At 38.8% G+C, this 22,432-nt stretch overlaps 1 protein-coding gene across 1 annotated transcript in view; it reads right to left on the bottom strand.

Moving 5' to 3' along the window:
- BNC2 (basonuclin 2) overlaps positions 1 to 22,432 on the bottom strand; it is a 351,100-nt gene that overhangs the window by 11,806 nt on the left and 316,862 nt on the right. The window contains exon 5 of the mRNA XM_015427749.1: positions 14,705 to 16,659. Coding sequence (XP_015283235.1) covers positions 14,705 to 16,659 — 1,955 coding nt within the window. The remainder of the gene's footprint in view (positions 1 to 14,704; positions 16,660 to 22,432) is intronic.

The raw sequence follows: 22,432 nt of genomic DNA, 5'->3' as shown, positions 1-22,432 counted from the left end.
ACTGTTGTGCCTGTATGCTCATAATGGCCTGAAATTTAAAGCATAAGCCAAGACTATGATCACCTGTGCAGCTGTATACCAAAAAATCCCATTAGAATCAATGGGCTCTATGTGTACAAAGTTGCAGGTAGGCAGGCAAATCCAAATCAGATGTTTCATTTATTTAAAACCTGCACATTGAAACACCTGTGTTTTAGGGCACTAAAACCAAAGCATCAGAACTCATAATCTACTTACATGAACAGGCTAAGTTCTGGCTTTTTAAAAATTCCTCTTCTCCACATTTAGATGCCTGGGGACCTGAAAAGCTTTAAGGAACCCGGTCCTCTCAGCCTCTGAGAAGGTCAGCCTGGAAACTTGCTAAGACATTACTTTACTATTTCCAGCCCATCTTTCCTTAGTACTCTTTAACCCTAACTGTTCTGACAGTGGGGAAAAAAGCCGTCCAAACCGGGTCTGAAAAAAATATGTATATCTTCTTCTTTTTCAGAGTACAGCACTTGATGCTCCCATAACTGATGATACTTAGCACGAGTTCTTTTCATGACTAACATTTCTGACCAGTGCTTGCAGAGAGGGTACTGTGCCACCCAGTGAAATACGGACAATTTTACTTGAGCAGCATAAGCAACATTAGTTTCGGAAGCTTTTACGAATTGCATAGAATCTGAGAAAATATTAACCTTTTATAGGAAGAAAATCCAAAAGGTAAAATACAGTTCAGCACCTATTAAAAAAAAAAAGAGTAAAGAAGTGCTTATTAAATGCAGGAAATAAAGGACAAGCAAATTCTTGCAAATTAAAGATGTGGAATCCCCCAGTCATTACAATCCCTTTCAATATGAAACAAATCATTCACACTGGTCACGAAGACTGCTCCCTCTCCACTCAAATTATTCACTTGAAGATAAGCTCTCACCAAACTCTTTAGGGGTTTAACTAATTTACTGCACAGATACGGCACGTCTGTTGTAATAACAGGTAGGATGTATTGGGGTCGACCATTTATCAGAATTAGACTTCTTTTCTCAATTCGCAGTGAATGATGCTGCCTATGCTGCTCCTCATTCTCAGAACCTGCCATCCCCTTACGGCCCCTAATGTGGCAGGCAAACAAAATTGACAGTCTCATCTTGTCAACAAGGGGTGATTCTCCTGAGGAGCCACTTAACTTTGCAGAGGAAGCAATGTATTAATGTGCCTGTCCCAGGAATGTTAATCATCTTCAAGCTCCCTCTGACTTTGACATGAACAAAATCACCAAATTTGTTTACTAAATGAATCGTAATATGCTAATAAGAGAGCATGACATATATGGTAAAGCCAAACAGATGGTTTGTTTACTCCACTTTGCAACTTTATAAATGTTGTAACTCGGAAGATGTTAGTGAGAATTATTGGGCTGTTGGCAGGAGCGACCAAAGCATCTGCATACAAAATGCAGGAGCAGAATTTGTTATCAGTATGGAATGCAAACAAATGTTAATATCGATATGACATTTAGGCAGGCTGAGAGTGGCCCACCAGAGTGAGGGTAACCTTTGCTTGCAGCATGGAACTATGTATCTGCTATGCTTTCTGCTCCTATTTTTTCTCTTTGTAAAACTAAAATCTGAGAGGTTCTCCACTCTTGAAAGACCTAGTAATGCAGTACATACCTGTTGAGGTGTTAAGTGAGATGGTTCTCACAGTGTGAACAGAATTACATTTTTCCAACAGCTGCGTGTGCTCAGAAGCATAAAGGTCAAGGCACACTCTTAATATATTACTATTGTTGTTCATTAAAGATCAAAAGACATTACAAATGAGAAGCATAACCACTGGCGTAGTTGCCAGAGTTACTCAGGAATGGTGTAAGTCGTACTGCAACACTTCAACCTCACACTTTACCAGCTGCTTGGATGCAAACAGTCTCCTTATGGATTTTTTTTTTAAAGTCAGGACTCTTGTTTAATATCCCAAACTGGGCAAGGAAATATAAACAGAAGGACTGACCAAGCCTTGCCAGAATGAGCTAAGCCTATGAAGTAAATAAGCAACATTTAGCAGCCATTTTTCATGTACAATAGGCAAGATAACACTACAATGAAATAATACCAGCTTAAAGGGCCTTCCTAATTGGAATTTTGAGATTTACTACCACATTGCCCTGTCTGCATAAGATGGGTGCTTTCACACATGCTGAGTGATGCTATGATGACCCCGTCCACTTCCTCCCCTCAAAGGCAAAAATTTTTCTTCATTTTTCTTTCCCTTTACTGACTATGCTGCCCTAGTAATGTGTTTTGCTGAAGAGCTCTGGTAGTCCCACCCTGTCACAGTACAATATTTTGGCTGTTTGCTCAGCCCAGGAACATGAGGGAAGGATCGGAAGCCCACTTTAACTTAAACAACTTTAATGGCACTTGAGGTGTTTTGAAATTCAAAAATAACAAACTATTTTCTTTAATATAGAGGGGAAGGGTCAAGTGAAACCAGGGGCTGACATTTCTGAGGTAAAACCAGTACCTACACAGACTTTAGTTCTTATGTTTCTGGCTAATGAGAGTTTCTTAAGCTATTCACAGGGGCTTAAATCTTTATGTTGAGAGGCGTTTGTTCCAGTGTTTCCCCAAACACTCTAGTACACTTTCTTTGAGTATTCTCTGACTCTTTTGGTTTCCAGGCTGGTATGCTCTTTCCAGTATGCAAACCCCTTTTCTTGAAACACCAGTACATGTCTTGAGTTTTTAACTGACTCTTAAGGTCACCAAAGGCAGTTTCTAACTGCACCAGCCCAGGGATCTCTGCATTCTTCAGTGCTAACTCCCTCTTTGACTGGGTAGGGAAATTCTCCTCTCACTAGAAGATCTATCCCCTTTCTTTGGCCCAAACGGGGGTCTCTATCTAACTAGCCACTCATCCTTACCAACTTTCCCCAGTTCTCCTGTCTGTGTTAAACTTCTCTCAGTCAGGGCTGAATTCTGAAGCTGTCAGTACTCCTCTTCTCAGCTAGGGCTGAAATCAGACTCAATTCTCCTCAGCATCCAGTTCAGAAGTCTTTCTCTGCTCAGCTGATGCTAACCAATCAGATTGCTTGGAGCAGCCTGTCACTCAAGGCTCTCTGTTTCTGTGAAGAATTAACCCTTCACATTCCTTCAGCTGTTTGTACAGCACTTCTTAGCTTTTAAGTGCAGTCCGTCACAAATGCATTTTCAATCTAAGTGCATTATTCAGCATGTATGAAACAGGCATCTGTCTAAACACAATAGCTGGTATCATCATACATACATGCGAAGAAACACTTCAGTGGCTTTGACATGCCTTGTGTTAGGCCATCCATGAAAGGCAAAATTCCTTAAAAATACCAGTTTCCTGGCATTTACTGCTTTGAAGGTATTTTGAAGTCAGAGTGATATTTAAAATTTGAACTGTGTCATGCTTAGTTTTCTCATAAGGATGTTCAAGTCGCAACTGTTACTGCTGAGGAATCTCTGCGATTAAGCCCTGCACTCTCTATGTATACAGCCCTTGAATATCTCACCTAGCTGGTTGGTCTGCATCACCAGTGTAACATGCTTTGCTCTGCTGTATCTCACTCACAAAGCACTTGTGATCTTTAAGTCTATAGCCATATCTAGAGTCCCCCCCTTTTGCCCATCATACATAAAAGGAAGGGATTACTTAAAAGGTACTTTTTACTTTGAAAATAAGGAGTGATCAGATACGAAGGAACTCAGCACTGCTACTATTCCTATAGATGCATAAATACTAGAGGCTCAGCTGAATTAGTGATCATCCTTGTTGCTATAAGGATACTTGGCACCAATGCAGTGCCTGAGAATCCGTTTGAGTGACTGCATATTTGCATAAACTAAGGTTAAACAACATTGCAGCATTTGCCTCATACTTCTGGAATGCACTTTGAACTGCAAGCCTAGGTGGATGTGGACCTCTGAAAGCAAACCCTGTGGAATGATCAGGGCTCATTCACAAATGCATGGATTGTATTTGCAGTGCAATCCTATGCAGAGATACTCTGCAATAATTCTGCACAGGATTGCATTGTTGGTTATTCAGCATGTACTCACAGCCAGTGCATGAACTGAAAGGCAGCACTGGTGATATGAAAATTCAAACTGTGACTGTAATCTGTAACCATTTATAATTGCAAATTATTGCTTGATAGTACAGTACATTATCGCACAACTTCGTGCATCAAAACATATTTAAGGACTGGCAATGTTAGCAATTCCTAACCCCTCTGGAATGAAAATGTTTGTGTTATAATTACAATTAAAAGTATCAGGGAATGCTAGTATAAATGATGTTTTTCTCAAGTGGATATGTAGTTAGCTATTGGATATTTATTAATTTAGGATCATGACTTTGTGCCATATGTTGCCTAGCTTTGAAGTTACAGGGGAGACTGGGAAGTCAGATGTCCTTGAATCAAAGCCATGTTGTCAAAGTGGCATAACGAAGAACTTCTGTAGTCATGATGAAACAAAGGCTCCGTTCTGATTCCTGTCATTAAAAGTCACTATTTATTCTGGTCTTTTTTACTAGTTTAGCAAAATTTCGCATTTGTAAAGAAATGCCAGTATAGTTTTGGAGGTTTTTGAACACTGGGATCATATTTCAAAGACACTGTGCCAGTTACTATGGTGGTTTGACTTATGAGGTACGGTGCTTTGGCTCTATGGCGGTGGCTATTTTTCTCCTGTGCACACACACACACACACACACACCATTAACTTATTCACACATTTTTTTGCTCATAATATTTAGAAATTGCCTAGCTGTGCTTCAAGTGCTGACAACTATCAGCTGATTAGCTCCAGCAGCTCCAGCAACTTCAGTTCTGGGATCACATGAAATTGTTCCATACTTACTATTGCTATGGATTATTAAATTTGGACGTTTTTCTTTTCTTTTCTTTTTTTACTAATCCGCTGGAGATGAAGCAAAGAGGGAAGCATGAATTCTGCTAGCCTTCTAAGGATTACTTTGGAGCAAGAAGCGTCAGCAACTGTCCCAGCCTGGTGCTTATATATCTCATTTGAAGCATCTACTCACCCTGACCAACAACGAAAATTTCAATAAAGTAGTTCTACTGGTTTAACAGCAGCAAGCTCCTGGGATTGTCAAAGTGCTAAGGCTTTTCCAAGGAGAGAAGGAATCAGCAGCTGAAATATAATTAACCTTCCATTCTCAATGCAAAACTGCCACACACACAGGAGCTCTGCAGTCTATTAGTGAAGTTATAACGGCCAACAGGCAGAAGGAAAATTGGTCAAAAGTTGGCGGCTGCTGTCATATTTTTAGAATTATGATTAATGACACTAATAATGCAGATGATTACTGATATGTGTATCTCCTGCAGTTTATCATATTGCACTGGCTGCCTACGTCCATAATAAACACGATGCTATCATTTACCTCTTTATTGAAGGCAATCCTTTCTCTTGTGAAGGAGCACACTCTAATTACTTTGTAATGTTTTATGTCTCAAGCATTTTGCAGCTCTGGACCCCGACAACTACTTCATATGTACCATTGATTAATTACAGAATATTTAATCAAAATTTAGAACCTAACGCTGTCATTTATGAGCACAATGCATTGCCAAGGTACTTAAGGGCTCCTTCTAAGTACAAAGAGAACACTGGGTTCAAAACAAGGCACAAGGTGCCAAAGACTTCTACCTTAGGTGTTTTGAGTTTATTGGCCCTTCCTGGGTTGGCTCTTGCTTTAATTATCTATTAAACCCTACCAGTGTGTTTTGGAACAGGCATGGAAAACAGAGGCTTATCTTTTGCATTTCGTAAACAGCATACCTTTGGGTTCTTATTTTTTTACTTCCCATTGCTTTCATTCCTTTCCCTTTCTGTTTTTAGGAGAGGAAGGCTGGGGGGGGGGGATAGCCCTTCAGCACTCTCAGACTTCCTTGCTGGCAAAAACCTTTCCAAATGACAGCACAGTTTTGAAGCAGTTAAACAAGTAGAGAAAAAAATTGCAGGGACAAATACATAAGTTTTTTTTAATGTGGATTTTTATGGCACTGTCATACAACCATTCACCGTTGAAGTTAAGTGTTTTTTTAATACCATTACTGAACTGCTGAAATGGATGCTAATATAGCTTGGAGTGCTAATGTCAAGTCCTGGTAATAAAAAAGACAGACTGCTGAATGAAATAATTTCAAGTAAAAAAAATAGAACAAAAGTGCTCTCGCTCTCCACTTTTATTGAATTGGGACTGACTGAGCCAATTGCTTTAGAAGTCTGTAAAACACAATTACTAGTGAGCCGTGTGACCCAGCTGTGCCCCCTTTGTGACGGAACTGGCTAAAAAGGCTGTAGAATCTGTGCTGCTTCCATAGCTGGCTCTCAGACCTCAGAAGTTCCCTAGTGAGCAGGTGCGGTCCTCTCCTTTCTCACCTGGCTCTTTTCTTCATCCCCTCTTCATGCTGCATTGTGTGATAGTTGTGATATCTCTGTCGTATATCAAAGGCTCAGTTAAGCATTCTGGTTTTCTTCATTTTCCAATTTACAAAACAAGATTGGTGGGTGTCAGTATAAACTCGGCTTTGTAGACTTTGAGGAGAATTACCCTTTTGCACAGAAGTGTTAGATGAGATGCACAGATATAAAAATGAAGTTTTCCTGTTTATATTGTCACTAAGATTATCTCAAGTTTTGTTAGAAAACTAAACTTTTACACAGGCAAAGAATGCAAATAAGAGAAAAGTACTGAACTGGAGAATAAAATAAGTAATAAACTTCTTAAAGTCCTACAACTACTAATGGGTTTTGTACCAATGTCTTTATCATGAACGTAAATTCTTGTTTTAAATTTGAGATTATTTAAATTAGTATGATTTTAAATTAGTGCAAAATGTTGCTTAAGTGTTGGCTACTCTTTTGCTGAAACAAACAGCTATTTGTAATAAATACTATGAATTATGCTTTTATAACAAATTTTACAAAATGCATTGCTATGTATAAAATCATGAGTCTCTTAGGGCAAAATGTATTTTAAAAAGTTAATCCATTTTATAATCAAATTGGACTTTTCAAACAATGCCTAGATTTGGATACTCCGAGGAGCAAACTTAACATTCCTAATTACTTCTCCCCCTTATTTGCAGCTGGGACAAAGTCTTCTTTTAAAAAATTACCTTTTAAAAAATTACCTTGGAATATAATAGTATCTTGTTACAGGGTTCTGAGAAAACTGAAGAGGAGTTAGTTTTACATTATATGGAGCACTCTATGAAAATGTAAACCTTTATACTACTATCCTCGACATCCTTTTAACTATTACCATAGACTGGTTTTGGAGATACTACAACATTATCCAATAATCTGACTCTAATAGGGTAATAACTGGTACGGCACACTTAACTAAATGGGAAATTGCCAGGTAAATATTGAGTTTCTAATAGCTAACATAGCTGGCCTTAACTGCTTATTTGGGGGGGAGGGAATAATTTTGGGGCTGATGCAGCTGCAGAGCTCAAAATCAAGACGAAGGCGCTTCTTGGTAGCTGCTTCTGGAAAAGCTACATAATGGCCATATGGTTCAGTCATATAAGCAATTCTCATCTGTAATAATAAGCGTGAAACACATGAATCCTGGTCAAGATTTCTTTCATGCATGGCTTTGTTTAACAAGTGCTTTTAATCTGTCTCTTATCTCTGCTGACTGCCCTAATCTTTATGGGATAGCATATATTTAGATCCAGCAAAACCACTTTTTTGCCACTCCCATTTCTTTCTTCTTCTGCATCAGTGTGTATGGTCTTTATTATATCTCAAGAAAGGCACCTGCAACTCCTTGAGAACCACCCTTTAGTTTAATTTTCCTGCAATATCAATTTATTTGACAGGGTAGCATTGTTTTAAAATGCCCTGGTTACAGTTAAACTGCATCTAGTTGTGTATTTAGATACTATTCTCACACTGAAAACAAGAACTGAACAATCAGCTTTCCTATCAACATTATTTCTCTGCATACCTTTTGTGAAGACAATTGATTTTAGGCAACTTAAAAGCTCATTTTTTTTCTTTCAAGAAAGTTACTGGTTGTCTTTAAAGTGATAGTGTTTTATATTTTATTGGACACCTTTAAGTGCAGTTAAATGGTGTTGGATTAAAATATTAATAATGTTAAAGTTTGCAAATGATTGCAAGAGTTTTCAAGGGTGACAATGGAGAGCATCCTAGCATCAAGGGTGACAATGGAGAGCATTTAACCAAATACTCATTTGGTGAACAGGAAAAGGCATTTGCCAAGATCACTGGATGAAAATTTAGTATTGAACTGTTTCTTATTAGTTGCCATAAAGTTCTGTCCTTGCTGTGGGGGTCTCACTGTAATGTGAGCTACAGAATGCTGCTTGGCAACCATGCTAAGAAAGTAGTACTCCCTTCTCAACCAGCACTATCGGCAGGAACAAAGTGTACGGCTATATGTCTTGAACTTACTTTTGCTATTTTTAAAGATGGTAACACAATGAGCTTGTGGTGGGAAGGCATTATTAAAGAAAAAAGGCATTGTCCAATTGCACAGCTAATTTGCCAAGACAAGAAACTGGTTTCTGGACTTGCAGAACAGGCTGACCACCGGTTTAATGGCTACTGGTTAGAGCACTAGAACAATCAAGTTCAAATTTTTAAATTTGAATTTTTTTTTAACTAACAGTTTTAATGAGTCTGATGAAATTATTACCCAGCCATATCTTTGAATGCTGCATCTTCTACTTACAGTGTTTTAAGTCACAGCAAATCACATTAGCAAAATATACAAAAGTATAACATGAACTAGTGTGAAGTGCACTCCTTGGAGCTATAGGACCCCCAAATCACACACATTTCCTGGAAAAAGCACTCTGAAAAAGTTAGCTTTGAAGTTTCCAAACATAGCGGGATTCTTGGAAGGGGGGGTGAGATGGTTGCTATTGTGTTGAGGTGATAACAGGAGGCAGGTAGCATGTTTTCACATCTTCACCTTTGCTGATAATGTATGCAGTGGCTCATCAGAGGTATCTGATGTTAATTTATTCAAGCACACCTGTACAGGGCTGGAAGTCAGGTAACTGGATGAGCGAGTCATATATGCTTCCGCTTTCTTGATATAACTACCCAGAGGCCTGTCTGCACGCAAATTTAGTTCTGGAAACATCAGCAGGTTTTAATAAACCAAATACAGATGTCTTTCTCCATACAAATCAAGGAGTTTACAAGTTTAAATCTGGACTGATTTAACTAGCAACCTAATGGCAGAATCGCACTTGGCACCAATAGTTGCCTCATATTTATTTATAAGTAACCCTGAGCAAATATTATTTCGTTTTTAAATTTATTCACGGGGCTGAATCACCTTTCCCACCTTGCAGACAAACACACATGCTTTCGTTCTGCAAAAAATTAAAGACAAACTTTTAATAATTAGCATCCTTTTACTCAAAGGGAGGCAAAGCAGAAAGTTCTTTTCTTTGTAACTTGGAGCAGTTAACAGCTGTGTTGGAAATGCATCTATTTTACATAGATTTAGGAAATGGCAAGTCAAGTAACATGTTTGCCTGCACATAAGGCCCTAACTTAGCCTTGAGTATTATTTACCTTGCACATTTTATGAAGGGAGAGAGTTTCTTCCACTTGAAAACAGGCCTGCACAACTTGTGACTAACCATGCCAAAGGGAGCCTACCAACAATAGACTCTGGCTTTACAGATGCTTGACAAGCCCTTGTTTTTGCAGACAGGATCGCAGTTAAAAATGTTCATTGTTCCATTATACAGTCCTAGGTGGCTGTGTTCGGAGTTGCAAACTGACCAAGCTTTGTTTAAAAGTATCAGTACTAACTAAGGCCTTTTAAGATGACAGGGTATCATAGTGCTTTACTTTCTATGGTGCCAAGGCTGATCAAGATCAGTCTTGAGTAACCAGTCTGTGGAGGAGATAATCTCTAATTCCCATGGTAAATCAGCACACAAGAATGGCCAGCACATAAGGCAAAGAAAATGTTAAACAACACAGCTGTTTTAAGTTCTAAAGGTGAACAAGAGACTAGGACTGCTTCTTTCTTATCTATTTACCTCAAAATGTATCTCCACATATCAGCTATTTTTTCTGTGCCTCTTCAGGAGTTACTCTTCTAATGGCATTTTTTCCATTCTACTTTCCCTAGGTTTCTCCCAGGATTTTGAGTTGCTGCCACTGCTAGCACTCAGCACAAACATCTGTCTTTTGATAAAAGGAAATAGAGGGAAAGATATGTTTGGAAGAAATGCATTGTGACAACAGAACTGCCTAATTAAAGCTATCACTGATAACCTGAAGCTGTCTTATACTTAGTCAGACCATTGGTTTACCATGGTCAGTATTGTCGGACTAGCAGTAGCTCTCTAGGGTCTCACACAGAGGTCTTTCACATCACCTGCTAACTGATGCATTTAACTGGAGATACTGATGATTGAATCTGGGACCTTCTGCATGCAAAGCAGATACTCTTCCACTGAGCCACAATCCTTCCCAGTGCTCTATCATCCATACTCATGGAATGGATGATATTGCTTCGGAGAGATTTTACTCCCAAGACTATTGGCGAGGGATTATTCGAACAATGTGGTTCTTCAGCAGAGCTTGAAGGGAAGAGATCACAAGATGTTTCTACAGCTAGTTTCCATGTCTACGTTGGTGGGAATTCAAATATACAGGAAATTAGATGTTACTTTGAGAAACAAAATACTTCAAGTAAAATATTTATCAGTGTATAAAAATCTCTATTGTATTATTAAATCTCTTTTGTATTGTAAAAATACATTTTCTTCATTTTAAAGACTGTATTTAAAAAGCCTGTACAGTCATGAATAAATTGTTTGAAGGAACACTCACTTCGTTTCCTTGAAATATGAAGACTGAAGAAATAAAATAGTTTACCCCAGTAGTTAAAAATAGTATTAATTCCATAGAGGTGTTTGATCAAACAGTGTCTTAACTATAGTGTTTAAAATGTGACATTCTTCATGGGTGCATTAGGTTGGATGCTTCACATTTCTAGTACCGCAATTAGTGCTGAAATGGCTGTAATTGGGTTCTAAAGTTAACAGCCCATTAAGGTGACTGAAATAAGTTCTCCTCTTGGTGTTATTACTCCACTTATTTGGCACTGGAGTCAATAAGGCACTATACATTGGTTTACATATTCAAGGTCTTATTTGCTACCTGAAGGACTAGACATTTAATGGGTTTCCTTTGTAAGATTTCATTTAAGAAACAATCTCTTCAGAAGGTCATATAAGAACCCCTAAATTACAGAGTGCTCACTGGGCTACAATTGGATCTCAAATATTCGCCCTCATATTCAGAGATAATAGCTAGTATATTGACAATAGAAAAGACTAATCACAAAATGTAGATCTCCATCTCAAATGCTTTTATATATTGGTGTTGCTCCAGAACATATGAGGTTATACGCAGCTGCAAGACCACTGCCCAATTTGTTACACCCTTCCTTCCTCAGGCTCATTTGTCTGTCATGCTTGACCTTCCAAGTCCTGGCTACTACCAGACACGGAAAGGATGAGTACAAAAAAAGCTGTGCTCTTGTTACTTCCTGCTTAAATGTCTGCAAAAGTTACCAGACATTTTGCAAAACCATAGATTCTTGCAAAGATTCTACAGCCAAATTGCACAGGCAAAAGAAACTTGGAACACTGTGCAAAGCTAATAATTTTAGAGTACATGTCAAAACCTAACAGCCTTCCAACCTTTCAAGCACCCCACGAATACTCTGCATTTCTAAATTTTTGGAAATTCAGTGTACCTGTTTAAAAAGGAAGGAATGAAGAAGAGAAATTCCCTTTGTGCTTTCTTTGTACTTTGGTTGGGGAAAACATAGTATACTTTTGAATAATACTTATATAAAAATGATACCAAGGGTTCCAATGTATCCTAAATATATTATTTTATTTTGTTATCTAATCAACAACTTAGCTAAAGGCATTGCACTAATGTATTTGTACGTGCTTAAATTTTTTGGAAGACACATGCAATAAATATACCACATGAACTTCAAAAAGACATCCTGTGGTGCTTCTCTGCTATCCAATGAAAAGTATTATCCAAAGCAATATGTGGACTATTCTGGAATATACATGACAGAAATTTCCCTTGTAAATGGCTCTCCTTTTTGAGTACATGTCTAGGGAAGACATAGCCTTTGCCATTTGTTTCTAAGAGAAAACTTTGTGTACCTTCTGCTTCCTCAGAATCGGTACAGCAGTGATACTCGGTCATGAAAACCTTTGTATAAATGCAGAACCAAACTGAGCTGGAAAAGACTTAATGATGTCAGATTACTGACCAGCAGATTTGTACTGCTCATATAGTGCAATTTACAAACCACTTAAGTCAAAGTAGTAGAATCAAAGTAATCCTACTGACTTCATTGAAACCAGTGCCACCCCAGTTAAGTACATGTGGAAGTAAGAGTCAATTAATCCAATGGGGTATGTTTCCAAGTAAAGAACTACTTTGTGTCACGTAAGGGCTTCAGCAAACCCAATGGAATCTGTGACTTTTTTAAAAAAGCTCTATATGATAACATATCTGAACTAATTTAGAGTCCAGAGTCTGGATCTACATATTTGAACTGTTTTTGAAATGCTCTTCGCTTACAAAAACAGTTCACCATGGGGATTTGGTGATAGAAAAAAATGTATCTTAAGTCTTTTTGGGCTGATGGAAATAAAGACAAAGTTGTGTTTCCCTGATTGAGTGTATCTGTACGATACATGTGTTTTCAAATGTCTGTTTGTTACATTGCCAGTTTATATTTTTAGGTGCACCACTATAAAAGTCTTTGGTGTATCTCTGAAAATATGATGTGCGAAAAGACCTAAAGTATCATTTGAACTGATTGTGGATAAAACAGAAGTGTTTGGTTTCCCACATTAAATTGTTTGCTAACCTCTACTAACCAGCTAAGAACAGACACTGTGACACCCAGCTTGGTTCATTTCAGCTGAGCAAGATACAGTAACTGGTGGCGATCCAGTTCTGTGGGGTCCATTTTATGCCTTCCCTTCTCTTGAATGTGAAAAGATTAAGCAAAAACAGTAGCAATGAAGTAATGCATCTATCCTCATAACCTGTTACCAATCTTGGGACACATATTAAAAATTTTTATGAGTCAATAGGTTAGATCCAGACTACAGTTTCCAGCAGCAGAACAGACTCTTCTTGCCTGCCCGCTCCAAGTGTAGCCTACTAGGGTTGCCAGGTCTGGATTGGAAAATACCTGGAGACTTTGAGGGTGGATCCAGAAGAAGGCAGGGTTTGGAGAGGGGAGGGACATCAGCATGGTACAATGCCATGGAGTCCACCCTTCAAAGCAGCCATTTTCTCCAGGGGAGCTGATCTCTGTCAGCTGGAGATCAGTTGTAAAACCGGGAGATCTCCAGGCCCCATCTGGAGGCTGGCAACCCTATGGCCTACTATCCACAAAGTGCTGCTCCAGGGGGATGGGGTCCTCTAAGGAATGACATGAGTAGAGTCTGCAGTGGAAAGGCAGAATTGGCAGATATTGCCAGTTTATTCTGGATCCAGCCCATAATCTTTGATTTCTTTTTTTTTAAATCCATAAACATGGAATTATATCCATTAATATGGCATGTTAGCCTGCCATTGATCAACTTTGGCAAATTCCATCTACTTTACATTCTTCTTTTGGATTTAAAAAGGTACACATAAGAAAAACTTAGCATGCTTAGGGCCACCTGCTTCTGTTTAAACTAAACTACTTCAGAACTGATGTAGCATAACTGAAGTGTGATATCATTGCAGTGCCCTACAACCAAACAACACTTATTATTTTTTTAAAAATGTAGAAGTCTGATTGCCACTTCATCTGTGTGCATAATGGTCATCTGAGTGAATGGGGATTTCCACACATGCAGAGAACAAAACACAGCTACATGTACAATAAAACCATCTGCCAATCATGACTGCTGTGCTTCCTGTATTGATTTCAATGAGGCTTGTCCAGAAGTCCAGTGATGTACTTCATCAATATTATCATGTGTGTCAAGTATTAGTAAGATACTTAACAGATTCCCACTTAAAATAGTGCAACACATCACTGATGGTCACCATCTGCTTTAAAACATATTTGAAAAGGGAAGCTTTTTGCATGTAGTTTTCCATTAAGAGCTCAACTTGGAAAGCTGAATAAAGTAGAAAATGAATGTAACAGAAGTATTAGGCTCAGTGTAGGTTTATGCATTCTACCTTTAAACTGCCTACAATGAACCTGTGCTCATATTATGAATAGCCTCCTTGAGATGTTTGTCTGAAGAAGTGGGAGTCCTGTGTACTAACGAATGCATCCTAGACATACCGTGACTTTGTATATAGAGAAATCTAATGGAAGGTCTACTGCATATTTTATGAGCACACAGAACACATCTGGAGGTACTAATGAAAGTTACTATCAAGCCATCCATTACAAATATATAAAGTGTGTTTATAAAGTTTGTATAGCATTACGGATACTGGGAAACAATGGAAACATTAACTAATAAATGGCTTTTCTGATTATAGAAATCTGATGCCATCTGTATGTCCCCATTCTAGATAAAATTTAAGTTTGACTTTCTCTCACAACTTAACACAAATGTTTAGAAAATCAGTTAATAAATACAATATTTACTGACCTGTCTCTGCTTCTCCTTGATGGGAAGGCAGCGTTGCAGCCCGCAACTGTGCAGACGTGCATCTCTTTTAAATGAACATTCCTATAGTGGAGCTTCACACTGTAAGAACTCTTGAAACTTTTCTTGCAAACATAGCAGATCTTGGGATCTGGGCTTGAACATAAATCACCATCTGGGGAGAATTTCTGGGGGCTGCTGTAGTTGAATGTGGAAGTGAAACTTTCATGGAGGGCAGCCATACTAGCACTACCTCCATTGTAAAGTCCGTATTGGCTCATGCAAAACATATCATACGTAGGATCTGTAAATTCTTCCTTAATCTTAATTTCATCCTGATGTGAAGCTTCATTGTGGTTTTCATCAGGCCTGTTGTGGTTCATCACAGATCTGTTATTTCTTTCATGCATCATGTGCTCATCCCCTTCCATGGATTCCTCGCAAAGTTTTGGTTCTGAGCATTCTGACTCATTTTCATAGTCTCTCTCATGCTCTTGGTCTTCTGATGTCATGCTATCTGCTCTTCTTAGCTCTGTCCTGGAAATGCACCTTCTTCCATTTTTTGAGAAGTCTTTCACAGACAATCCCGGGCTCATTTCTTCCTGAGAGTGGCAGTGATTGTCATTAGTAATACTTCTGTTATCATTGATGTCCTCATCTTCATCATCAAACTCATCAGCAGTGTCAATAACTTCTTTCTCTATTTTCACAGGCATGCTTGACTTTCTTGGTTTTTTCTTAGGGGCAAGGTCAGTATTTGTCTCATGGGTGGGCATCACCAACACCGGTGCTGTTGATTCTGAAGAAGGAAGGGGAGGCTGCTCTATTGTAGTAGCCACTGGCATTAAAGGACTGGTAGGTAATGAGGTTGGAGGACTCACCATCTCACCTGGTGTAAGTAAACTTCTGTAAAAAGGAGGAACAGGCTGTACAGTCTTTAAAGCTGGGAACACTAGTTGGCTAGGTAGAGGGTTTTGTAGCACAGGGTCTAACGGGGGAGTGGTAAAACCCATTGGAGGTCGACCAGGACTTGTTAATGTCAGGTTAGATTTTGTACTTGCTATAACAGGGGTAGCAGCACCCGATGTAGCACGGATAAGATCCTTGTCTCGATTGTTCCTTAGCATGGGCATATGAAGTCGGGGGTTAGGATTAGCACTGTGACGGTTGCGACTTCTAAGAGAGCTGAAGACCATGTTGCAACCTTCAATAGTACATCTATGTTTGATCTTAAGATGGACTGCATTGTAGTGGATTTTGAGGGTACCTTTGTCATAAAAGGTCTTGCCACATGCATTACAGAAAACTCTGCCTTTCCGTGATGCTGATCCCATCCTCCTCATTCTGTGAATTCTGAAAGAGCTTTTTGTATGTTCAGGTTTGGATAAATCACTGACAGGGGTAGATGTCTGCACTGGAGACACGGAAGCTGGCTCAGTTTTGGGCTCTACATTTGTGATGCTGGTCAAGGCGTTCCTGTTGGAGTTCTGCTCATTCTTGAAAGGCGCTGGGGACACTTCAGATTCACTGCTTTCATTATATTCATTCTGGGTTGAAAGATTTGGTTCACGCAATCTCAGCGTTGGCTGTTCCAGCAGGAGACCATTCGGAGGCAAGCCCAACAGTGGAGCTGAAACTGGATTTATATATTGAAATGGAAGCAGGAGTGCTAGGCTGTTTGGGATGTTTTCAAAATGATGAATGCTGGAAGGGTTGCTGTTCTCCAGATGCGCTAGAAGACTTGGGCTCCTGGTTCGATTATTGCTTTCAATAAAAGTCCTTATATCTGAGTCTGCCTTTGAAGATGGCACAGCCACAGCCTGCCCTTCTTTTTCTTGAATTGCCATCAGCTCCACAATGGATTTGGTTTCTCCAAACCTCAGAAACTGCTGAAGGGTAATAATCTCTTCTTCCCTGGACATGATGGCCCAGCGGTCCAGCACTTTGCCTGCAGCATCCTAGAGGCATTATCAAAGAAACAACAAAGACAAACACAAAAGAAGAAAACCTTATTGATTCTGCATAATTATTGACTTCGACTGAAAGTGCTGCGCTGACTGCTCATCAAAACACTAAGCTCAGAAAACTACATGCAAACACCACAATGCTAGAGGTCAACCCACAAAGCAAACTTTGTTGCCATGCAAATGTTGTAATTAGAGTCATACTTAAAGAAACTGATTGGTTTAATAATGTCAAAGCAAACAAAAATGTAGACTGCTGGGGCTTTGTGATCTAAAATGCCTTCAATAATGCCATGTGAACAACACAGATCTAAGTACTGGGCAACTGTTTAGCATTTATTAGAACAAGACATGAACCCTTGCTGGGGATCAACCTGCAAATGCAAAGGACTGTACCTTAAACCTTATTAGATACAAGGATGATAGAAAATATTTAAATAAATATACTTAGCCGTATGTGCTTCAGATAAAATACAGATGAATGAAACTGTGACAGTCTTCAAAAATAAAATGAATTGTTAGGCATTAGGAATCACTGGGGTAGAAATTAAAAGCACCAACATAAAATATTGATATGTTCAAATTTATTTTTCCCTTCCAGAGCAATATTTAAAATTGAATTTAATGCCACATCAAAAGATTTAGCAAAACCCAGAGTTTTGATTGATGGAACTGCTCTATTACAGGCAATTGATGGTTATCCTGTAATCTGAGTTTGTTTAGACTTAAAATTTGATGGCTTTTTGCCATTCTTTAATAAACGACAGTTGCAAATACATTTCAAATGTAAACATTTCATAGTTGCAGATAGCATAAATGTGAAAAAATGTTGTCTCTTAACATTGCCTTTGAAAGCCAGGGGAAAATCCAGAGAGAATACACATCAGTAATCACTAGACTATCTGTTGTTAAATATACATTAAAAAGCATTTCACACTTTCATTTTTGCTAGTAAGTATGAGATTTGCCTGGAGGTAGGACTTAAAAATTCTGCACTGTAATGTCAGACTCTCTGCTGCAGTATGTATTGATAAGAAAGCATTAGAATGTTTAGGTAATAATTGCATCATTTCAGTGGCAACTTATCTAGTTAGGCTAATACCAAGCACCTTGCTGCCTTTGTGATTCACCAGCAACCTGTCCTTCAGCACAAAGCAGAGAATGGCCTTAGAAACTGCTGCAGAGATGGCTCTCTAGCTGTTTCTTTTTGCTTTTGCTAAGTAGGGCACCAGCATAAAGTCTCACAACTTATACTATCTTGCAAACATGCAATCTTCACCCCCAGAAATTAGCAGAAGGAAGAGGGTAATGAATGCATAATTACAAAACAGAAGTAAAATTGTCAGATAATCCATCCTTAAATTCTAGAACCCAAGGCAACACAATGTGAAGATGGCCAGCAGTTGAGATGGTCTTAAAAGGGGATTAAGCAAATTCAGGGAGGACAGATCTGTCAACAGGCACAGTCCATGATAGCTACATTGAGCATCCATGTTCAAAGGCAATATATCTCTGAGGAGGCCTGTTGCTTGCAGCCCTACTGATATGGAAACAGAATGCTGGACTATGTGGACTTTTGGTTTAATGTGGTGAGGTCCTTTTTATGCCCATAATTTAACTAGTATAATTTTAAATCTTGCACATCCCATGATATTATCACGATACAAACCTATTTTGGTTGTAATGCTAAGAAAAATTAACTTGGAGGTAGCTTTTACTGAAATCAATTTACTTCTCAGTAATTGTATTCAAAACCAAGGTATTTCTTTCAGGTTGATTCTAACCAAATGTATTTCCCCTTGCTCCTTCCCCAATGCCCCAGCTTGCCCTGAAGGAATACATGTGAAGAATATTAAATCAGAATACAAAAATACGACTGCATTCCTATGTAACGTTTTTCATGTGTGCAGTTGTGCAGCTCCAGAGATATTTCCCCATTGGGGGGAAATATGTGTAGGGATCAGTGCACAGACCTGTATGAAATCATATTCTTCATGCATCACAATAGGATCTCATACTGATGCTCATACTGCCCACAATAAAAAGTTCACCATAAACAGCTAGAAATTTCTCTGAGCATGTCCAAGTGCAATATATACATGCATTGCTGGCTCCTGACGTTGGCAAGGTGAAAAGACGATGGATCCTAAGGCTGGTAAAGAGGTCAATCAAAAGTTATACCAAATAATCACACAGTCCTTGTTTTAGATTTGTTTTTAACAAGCTGTATAAGTCAAGGACAACAGAGGTTAAGCTGCCTTAAATTACACTGCTGACTTTTTTCAAAAGAAATGTGCTGTGTTGCTGGACTTGCTTCCACCGATCATCTGGCAGACGACTCAGGGTAGGAGCTCAATTTGCTTGCCCTGTCTCCCTTTGCTGCTTAAGGTAACGGACTGATGGGCCCTCCAAAATCTTGAAGTTCTGTGCAGGTTCATTTCTGTTGACCAAAGTTGTGCACACCCTGAACCTTTAAAACATAGAGAAGTACCTTGTTGAGATACCGCTTAGGCTCTGCTCTGTAAAACATTAAGAGCACCCTCCCAAACAGAGTTACCGCATTCTAAGCCCTCTCAAGTCAATGATTTTAGATGGGTATAATTCTGCTTGTGATTGTTATGTAATTCTGAGAACAGACAGTGCAATGTGGCCTAATTGAGTTGACTCTGCCTCACCCCCCCCCCTCATTTGAGTGACCAGCTTTGGATCTGACAATACACAGAAGTCTTCAAACTATTTTCTTTCCATAGGAATTAGCCAGTACAAGCCTCGCAAACCTCCTATGAATATGCAGCCTGATTTTATGCATATTTACTTGCAAGTACATCCTATTGTGTTCAGTGAGCCTTAATCCCAGTTAAATTAGTATACAATTGTAATTTTAATTACTCCCTTGCTAGACACATTGAGAAATGAATGGAGATGGGGTTATGGTCCAGCTCTCTTTACATTATGGGCAAAGTTTATGTTTAGCTTGGTAATTTACTGAAAGCTTACTCTAGTCTACCAGGTATACACTTCTATGGTTCCCTATAACTTGCTGAAAGGTTCCACCTGTTTTAAGGAATTAAAACTTTAATCCAGGTGTTCCAATTTTTTTGAGCCTACAGGCACCTCTGGAATTCTGACACAGGGTGGTGGGCACAATCACAAAATGGCTGCCACAGGAGGCTACTAGAGGAGGACCACAAAGTGTTAGAGAGTGAAATTATACATAACTAACAGTAACAATTTGACATTTCAGGCAGATGCTCTAACAGGATGTCTTTTAATCTGCACAGCCCATTGGAAGCCCTGCTGGACAAATGCCCTGCCTAGCCCTTCACACTTTCTAAAAGCTACTGGTGGGCACCAGGAAAGGTGTCGGCAGGCGCCATGGCACCCAGGGGCACTCCACTGGGGACCCTGCTCTAACTGATCATGAGTAAGTACAGGAACTTAAATGAATGCCACTGCAATTTTCAAAAAGTTTCAGCCAGTACATCCATGCTACATATTGTTTGAGATCTGGCAAAATTATTTTTAAGAAATTAAGAGTTGATTATATCTGGATCTGTAGCCATCAAAAGAAAATGAAAGTTCTTTTTATTTTGAAAACGTTAAAAATCAACCCCTTCTCAGCTTGATTATGTCTAATTTGTGACTAGAAATTTTCCAGCATTGCAGAAAACTGAGTCAGGCTTCATATTGTTCATATAATACAGCAAATATGCATGGGGTATAATCAAAGCTCACTTATCACATAGCTCTAGCTTTATGAAACTAGGAAATGTGTTAGAATTCAGAACCTGATAAGGGAGAATAGGAATATAATTTTAAGATTAAAAAGCTATATACGAAACAAAGACAACCATCCCTTTGGACTGTGCTATAAACTAGCCTTGGATTCCTTTGTGTTTTATAGTACTTGGCTTAAGGTTCACATCCTTTTTGACATGTAACTGATTTCTTGTTTCTCTCGTGATCTTCCCCCAATGCCATTAAATTTTATCAACATTTACATTTTTCATTACAAAAGATTCCAATTCATATTATTTCCTTCAGCTCATTACAGAAAAAGGCAATCCTCTTGTGACAAGGCATACAAGCAAGTCGGAGAGTGTCGGCAAGCCCATAAGACTAGCATACACCTCGAAGGAATGTCTCTGCTTCTCTGGCATTCTGATTTTCTACAGATGGGTTTATCCCTTCTGATTTCAGAAAAAGGACGACTCTTTGAAAATCTCTAAACCATACAAGATTAACCTCCAAGATTACAAGATTTATAACCTTAAATTATTCTTTTGCTCCATCTTAACACACACAGGTTCCCCCCCATAGCTGTATGAGCAAATATTTGTGAGTCTGCATGTGCACATACACATACGCACGCACGTGCGCGCACACGCACGCACGCACACAAAGGTACTTATTATTAGGTCAGTGAAACGGCACCCCACTTAATCATCCTATACTTTTCTTTTGATATTTGCTGACCTACAGGTTAGGAAGAAATAGGCTAGGATGTGTTAGGAGACATCTTGTTCTAACGTCTGGGTCACCTAAGAAAAAGAGATGAGGTCAGGATGATTATCACAGACAATACAAATGAGGCAGATTGAAAGACCTCTCATGCTGCAATTCAGTGTAAATTTCAGCAGTTTAACTGGGGGTGGAGGTCGTCCTGTGGAGAGAAATGGAAAAGTTGGAGATATGATTTCCTGAGGGCTTCTGAGCTTTATGAATCTACACTATGAACACATATTCACCCTGTTCAAGAGACAGGGCCTTTTCCCAATCAGCCTTCCCCTTCATTAGCTTTTGTTCCAAAATGTTTTAAATTCGATTTCCCCCTCTTAATGAAGATTTGAAAATATTCTGTGATCCCCCACCCTTAGCCAACTGTTCATTATTACATATCTACATCTATTTCCAGGTCCATTTTTAATCTCTCTAATTTACTTCTTGGCATAGCTAACTAAGGTAAATGTATGCATAGATGCATACATGTCTGTGCATTCAGAGAAGATAATTATATAGAAGCTAAAATTAATAAAAGGGTAGAAAAAACTTTTAAAATTATAATTCTGGGAAGTACTCATGTAATTTTTAAAATCAGTCTTGTGAGAGTTTCTGAGAAGTACTTAAAATTATTTGGGCAGCGTCTATTTATTTAAACAATTATGTATAACTTATTCCTTGGTAGATATCAATAAGGTAATAGAAATGTAATGTTCAGGGGGTATATGTCATATTCAGAAAGCATATTCCAATAATTACTTAGAAATTTTTTATACTGCCCTTACTCCAAGTAGTTTAGTACCACACACATTGTCCTCTCTTCTTCTATTTTATACTCACAAAAATCCTGTGAGGTATGTTAGACTGAGAATGACTGAACAAGTGTCATCCTGTAAGGGTTTTTTTCCCCCCCCCATGGCAAGCAGCCATTCGAACCTGGGTCTCCCTAGTCCTAGCTCAGTACCTCAGCCACTGCACCATCCTGGCTCTCAGTTAACACAACCAGCACGTCTATCATGCTCTACTTTCCACTGATAATCCTTTCTTTAGGCTATACTTTTTTCAAGATAGTGTCAAGACGTACTGGCAACAAGAGGTTTGTAAAGAATTAAAGGGTGTATAGAAACCTACTCTTTCTGTGTTTGAATTATACCAGACCCTAAGGACATGTGTTTGCTCTATCATAGAGCTCTAACTAATGTTAATGTTCTAGAATTGCTTTGCTCTACTTTTCAAGGGCATCTGTTTACAGCCAAGTGATATTTTA

This window comes from Gekko japonicus, unplaced genomic scaffold, assembly GCF_001447785.1.
Source record: "Gekko japonicus isolate JY-2015 unplaced genomic scaffold, Gekko_japonicus_V1.1 scaffold466, whole genome shotgun sequence".
Classification (NCBI taxonomy): domain Eukaryota; kingdom Metazoa; phylum Chordata; class Lepidosauria; order Squamata; family Gekkonidae; genus Gekko; species Gekko japonicus.
Note: the sequence above shows the minus strand (reverse complement) of the source record. Positions and strands in the feature narration are given on the sequence as shown.